General features: G+C 37.7%; 1 protein-coding gene across 1 annotated transcript; it reads left to right on the top strand.

The window, feature by feature from the left end:
* LOC132955625 (large ribosomal subunit protein eL19-like) lies at nucleotides 1-3,479 on the top strand. Its single transcript, XM_061028538.1, has 6 exons — nucleotides 1-147; nucleotides 2,287-2,393; nucleotides 2,494-2,616; nucleotides 2,797-2,917; nucleotides 3,026-3,136; nucleotides 3,287-3,479. Exons 1-6 carry the CDS (start codon nucleotides 143-145, stop codon nucleotides 3,411-3,413), a joined length of 594 nt encoding a protein of 197 aa, XP_060884521.1. The 5' UTR covers nucleotides 1-142; the 3' UTR covers nucleotides 3,414-3,479.
* Nucleotides 3,480-6,335: the final 2,856 nt, after the last annotated feature.

Genomic DNA, 6,335 nt, shown 5'->3' with positions numbered 1-6,335 from the left:
TTGAATACGTCCTGTAACCACTAATCATTTATCAATGTTCACATATTTTATACGACCACAATTTACTCACCAATGACGTTAGCTATAATGGTAGGGCCTCAGACTTTCTAGTTCCTCCGATTCTGTCAAGCTTACGGCAGCCATGAGGTAAGCGACCTAGATTATAGATATTAATATTGGAGTTTTTATTCTTAGCCTACCATTTACTTTGTATGAAACAGTTGTTTTATAAGGAAAATGGGTTGGTTGGACTGCTTTACTTAGATTTAAGCCGCTCAATTCTTCAAAAATGTGTGTAGGGCCTATGTTTGTGAGCTAAGTTGCTAAATTAACCCAGACATGTCAAAACATGCTACAAAACATGGGAGCGACACCACGGGGTCCTTGCGTCCAGCCATACCATAACAATAGTGTTTATAGCGTGATTGTTAATGTTTTTATCGCAATCTGATCAACAATGTTATGTATTAAAAGTATCTTAACTAAGAGAATATTGTCAGTTTATTCATGTGCGTAGTGGATCCTTACACCTGTCTGTCAGTCTGGAGGAGTGGCTCGTATTATTTCTGTCAAGCACTTAAAATATGTGCTAAAATATGATAGTCTAATGACAACTTAATGACAACCATATGATAATATGTCCTCAGTTCAGGTTAAATCACTTCACATCTGTTAATTTCAGCTTCCAGTTTGTTTACTACTGTCAGTGTTTACTCCATCAGCTTTGATGAGAGTTTGATGTGATTCTAAGTTTAGCCAGGAGTGTTTGCAAATTGGTTTCAGGGACGGGAATATAATTATTAAAAATAAAAATAGAAGTTAAAAATCAAATCAAACATATTTACATCAGTTAAAGAAAAAAATACAATAATGGAAAATTACACAGTAACTACACTGGAAAGAGTTATTGTTATTAAAAAAAATACACTGTGTAGCATGAGGTGGTGATGCTGTTAAAGAGTCAATACTGTCAATATTGTTATATGTCAATATGTTATGTCAATACTGTCCATTTACAACTCTGTTTTTGCACATTTACATTTAATCTTCCATATTTAATATACAACCATTTACAACTTTGTTTTTGCACATTTACATTTAATCTTCCATATTTAATCTTCCTATTTAAGACTAGTAATGCTTAGTTAAATCCTGGTTGTATATATTCACATTCTTAGTTTTGATATTTTTAGTACTTATTTACCTTGTATATAATATTATATTATGTTTAGATTTGCTAACATTGTGTTTTTTACTCATATTGTGTGTTGGATAACCTGCTGCTGTAATGCCACAATTTCATGGGATCAATAAAGTAATTCTATTCTATTCTATTTAAAGGGGAAAAAAAGGATTGACTGTAACTAATATGTGTGTTATATGTTGTAAAAACTGAACCAAATTGCCCAGATACAATGCCATTTGCATTATTTTACAAAACACAGAAACCTACATAAGCCGCACACAGTCCAACGCAATTTAGTTAGAAGAAACAAACACAAATACAAATACAATACAATACAAAATTGTTTTAAAATGTCAATGCATATATTCTGTGAACGCCACAATTTCCCAGTTTGGGATCAATAAAGTAATTCTATTCTATTCTATTGATGTGATTCTAAGTTTAGCCAGGAGCTTTTGCAAACTGGTATCAGGTGTTACCAAAGGAGTAAAGGTTATGCTCATCTGACAATAAAGCCATGTGATAGTTCAAAGTATTAAACTAGGAATTTTAACAGATCAAACAGATTTTTTTGGTATCTTTTTGTTAAAATGTTCTGGTGTATGCACTTGTAGATGTATTGAAGATCATGTAAAGCGTTTATAACATATAATGTCTTGACAGTGATTTTGACTCCCAGTAATCACACGTTTAAAATGGTAAATGGACTTGAGCTTATATAGTGCTTTTCTAGTCTTCTGACTACTCAAAGTGCTTTTACACCGCCTGTCACACCCACCCTTTCACACACTGATGGTAGTGATCACTATGTATCAGAAGTAACTAATCCCATTCATACACTGCCACTGAAGCAGCAGGAGCAATTCAGGGTTAAGTGTCTTGCCAAAGGACACATCAGACATTTTGCTCAGCTGGGGATTGAACCCTTGACCATCTGGTTGAGAGGCGATGACTCTACCAACTGAGCCACAGTCGCCCTAAAATGTCATTAACAAATTAGATTAAACAATTCTTGGTGAAGTTCATTGAGTCTTGCAGGCTCCTTGCTGCAAATATTAAACTTCCTACCAAACAAATATGTTTCTTTCCTGTTTATTCAGCATGCTCAGGCTCCAGAAGCGCTTGGCGTCCAGCGTCTTGCGCTGTGGCAAGAAGAAGGTGTGGCTGGATCCAAATGAAACCAATGAGATTGCCAATGCAAATTCTCGTGAGTTTTTTTTTTTTTTTTTAACTTTTCTTTGAAGGGTTCTCTGTCTGTGTATTTGTTTGGTCTTGGCTCCATAATCAAACATCTTTATTGCACACAGGCCAGCAGATCCGAAAACTGGTGAAGGATGGATTGATCATCAGAAAACCTGTGACAGTTCATTCCCGTGCTCGTTGCCGCAAGAACACTTTGGCACGCCGGAAGGGACGTCACATGGGTTATGGTGAGTAATTAATTTACAAGTCATATTCATCATTAAAATACTTTACAAATGACTTTTACAGTCAATCATTTGCTAGAATATTTTAGCACAGTGATGTAGGTGCAGTCTATCTGCTGTCTTAAAAAAATATTGGACCCACTTTATGGCGGTAAATTTAATTCACCATTCTCCCCCTGCCAGGTAAGAGAAAGGGTACAGCTAATGCTCGTATGCCAGAGAAGTTGACATGGATGCGGCGCATGAGAATCCTGCGTCGTCTTCTCAGACGCTACAGGGAGTCCAAGAAAATTGACAGGCACATGTAAGTGTGAACTTCTGTGTGTTATTGGGAAATTAGTCAGTGTGTAGTTTTTAATGACAGTTTCAAGAAGAGGCATCAAAAAGTGCTGAGGTATTTTGTTTCCTTTAGGTACCACAGTCTCTATCTGAGGGCCAAGGGTAATGTCTTCAAAAACAAACGCATCCTGATGGAGCACATCCACAAACTGAAGGCAGATAAAGCTCGCAAGAAGCTTCTCGCGTGAGTTTCTATACTTTATTGGTGTTTTTGAGATATCACATATATTTGAAAAAAAAACAAAAAACAATTTGATATTTTTACAAAATTAGATTGTTGTGTAAATTAATTTTCATCTGTCTCCGCCTTCCCTTAACCCCCCCCTCCCCCCAGTGACCAGGCTGAAGCTCGCCGCTCAAAGACAAAGGAGGCCCGCAAACGCAGAGAAGAGAGACTCTTGGCCAAGAAAGAAGAGCTCATCAAGACTCTGTCAAAGGAGGAGGAAACTGCAAAGAAGTGAATCTAAACTCAAAGTTTTTCATCAAAGACTCCCCTTTTTCTTGTTAATAAATTTGGTTAAAAGAGACTGCCTTTGTTAAGTGATTGCTTTCTCTCTGTTGAGCTCTTTTGTAGTTGTCCATCATGTAGTGTAGTGGTGTTTTTTTGTTTTTTTTTACCTCAAAGCAAACACCCAACACCCACTTTTTGTACTGTTGGTAGATATTAACACTATTTCATCGAAACGTTAGTTTTTTTCATCATCGGTCCTGGGGGGACAGGGCCTTCTCCATTGCTGCTCCCACCCTCTGGAACTCACTCGCTAAAAACATTTGAGACTCCCCCGCACTCACTTCCTTCAAGAAATCCCTAAAAACTCACGTCTTCAACACTGCCTACAACCACTAACTCCCATCCTCCCCCCTTACATTACTTCTTTGTTGTAGTCGTTGTAGTCCTAGTCGTTTTTGTTTTGTTTTTTGGTTGTTTTTTCCTTTTCACAGTGTCTTTGAGTATCTAGAAAAGAGCTATATAAAACCAATCTATTATTATTATTATCTTTTTCACATACAGGTACTTAAGCAAGTCTATAAAGCATTATTAGGTCATTTTTCAAACTTCCAACAGGTGGCAGCAGAGAGCCAGGATCTACTTTAACCATCACCTCAGATGCATTCATTTCAGCCAACCAGATGCTCAAACCACCAGACAATATTCCTATTTAATAATAGATCTAATAACGTGTCTCCACTCAGCCCAGAGGCCTAATCAGCCACATTGACAGTCCTCGATCTCATTTTTAGTTCTGTAACTACAACAGCTCTCAGACTCGGAAGATGTGTAACAAAAACAGTAAAGGGCAGTAAATAACAAAACAGACATAATATTCAAGTCTCTCACACAGGATATTAATTATGGTCTTCCTTAATCATTCATTTTGAACATTCTATCTAATCCAGCCTCAGGAAGACTTAGTTTGTGTTCATTGCTCAATATAGAGCTCATTTATGTATAACTAGAGTTTAATAGCAGCTGTTTTGCTGCTGTGTTGAAATACATTTTTTATGATGCACTTTCAAAAACATCCTTAAATATAATGCTGACTCCCTTGCTGAAGCAGGAAGTTTTGAACTTTACTGAAAACAGTGTATTTAAACTTAATGATTTGCATCTGCACTTTTCACCTTTTAAAGAACTTTTTTTTAACCCAGCATCCACTTTTTAAAAGTCAGGAGGCAAGACAGTGCCTTCAGGAACACCTGCAAGGAGGCATTGTTGTGCCATTTCTGGCCAAAGTGAAGCTTGATTTTCTAAATGTCACTTTTTTTTGTACATTATAGGGGATGCAGTATGATAACAACTTAAATTCAATGACCCACTTACTTTCATAATTTTAATAGCTTTGCTTTTGCACCACCTTCTCTTGGTTGTTAATTGATCTGGTTGAAACATACAGTACTTCTTCAAATGCCGCCGCACTCTGGATTTCCCCGGCCTAGATGTGTTTGTGATCGGTTGTGTACCTGGCTGTTGGAATGCATTTCCTCCATGACTGATCAATTAATCCAGCTAACTGAGCAATCATTTGGCATCAGTCACTTTAAAGTCATCTTGTGCTGATTGCAATTGCGGTAAAGAACACAATCGACTTTTTCACTTGGTGACACACAGATGAACCCAAACAGTTATCATTTAATGCCAAAGTTTTATGAATAAATGATTCAAGCATCAATAAATTATTCTTCTCATAAAATATTTTACTCTACTTTGCTTTTCCCAAAGCAACAAAAACCCACAAATATCACACCTTCACACAAACATCATCAGCCCGGCATCCAGCTTACAACCGCTGTCAGACACATCAAACCGGCGCTGCTGACGCCTCAGTCATCCAGTCATTCTCACTTTTTGCTCGGGCCTTGAAGGATCCCGTCTGTTACGCTCCCTGGAGAAGGTGTTTGATTTAAGTGTTTGCAGATGCAGACGTTGCAAACATGGGCAGACAGGCTTCTGATTAGTGTGTGTGGTGATGTAAGATGGAGATTTAAGGGGTTTCTCTTCAGGTTTATTCAAAACAGTTTATATTCAGAATTTCAGATTGTATTTGAATGGTAGTGATGTTCTGATCACTAAGATTGAACTGTTTGCTCGTGGTTTACAGATATAATACTAATGGATACAGAACTCTAGAAGTACAGCCGACTTTTTCAACTGAAAACTCATGAGTACATTTCCTCTGAACAGCTTGCCCCGAAGAGAGCTCACTTCCTCTTCACTGGCAGATGTTTTCCCTGTTTCAAGTCCTGGTTGTAGCAGCTTCTTTCTGAGGATTATGCACCATCATGCATAAACAATAGGACACCCAAGCTTCAGAGGCTGCCAGTGACGAACCCTTGTGTTTAAAATCTGGTTTTCAAAGGCCTTGAGGAGCTGGAATAAGGAGGCATAATGCATCTGCTTACCTTGACATCCTGATTTAATGTTAATACACTAGTAGCTCCACATACTTTTGTTTAAATGTAAGCGATAAAAGTAAATGGATCCGCCTCATATAAATATAGACAGTGAAACCATTCATATAGATGCATGTGATCTACATCTACAGAGAGATGTCAAGGGACTGCTGAAGGAGAAAACGGGCTTTGCGCAGCAAGGCCATTTTGAAGCTGGGTTAATGTATTTCTTCATTACCAGGAGGCACTCCTATTTCCTGAAGCGTGAGCCTTAATGGGATTAGATAAGGAGGGGAATACGAGATGAAACCAAGCAGTGCTTTTTATTACAGTTGGCCTTCAACCCGCAGGGAAACAAATGGAGCTTGTTCATGAGTTCAGGGCATCTTTAATAACAATTGAGACGAGGTGATGGAGGTAATTAGGGGAAGTTATTTTTAAACATGTAAACAGTTATCTTACATGTGCAAGAATTAACCCTTAGTAACCAG

Source organism: Labrus mixtus, chromosome 21 (assembly GCF_963584025.1).
Source record: "Labrus mixtus chromosome 21, fLabMix1.1, whole genome shotgun sequence".
In the NCBI taxonomy this organism is placed as follows: Eukaryota; Metazoa; Chordata; class Actinopteri; order Labriformes; family Labridae; genus Labrus; species Labrus mixtus.
The sequence above is the reverse complement of the archived record's forward strand: the minus strand, read 5'-3'. Positions and strand labels throughout refer to the sequence as shown.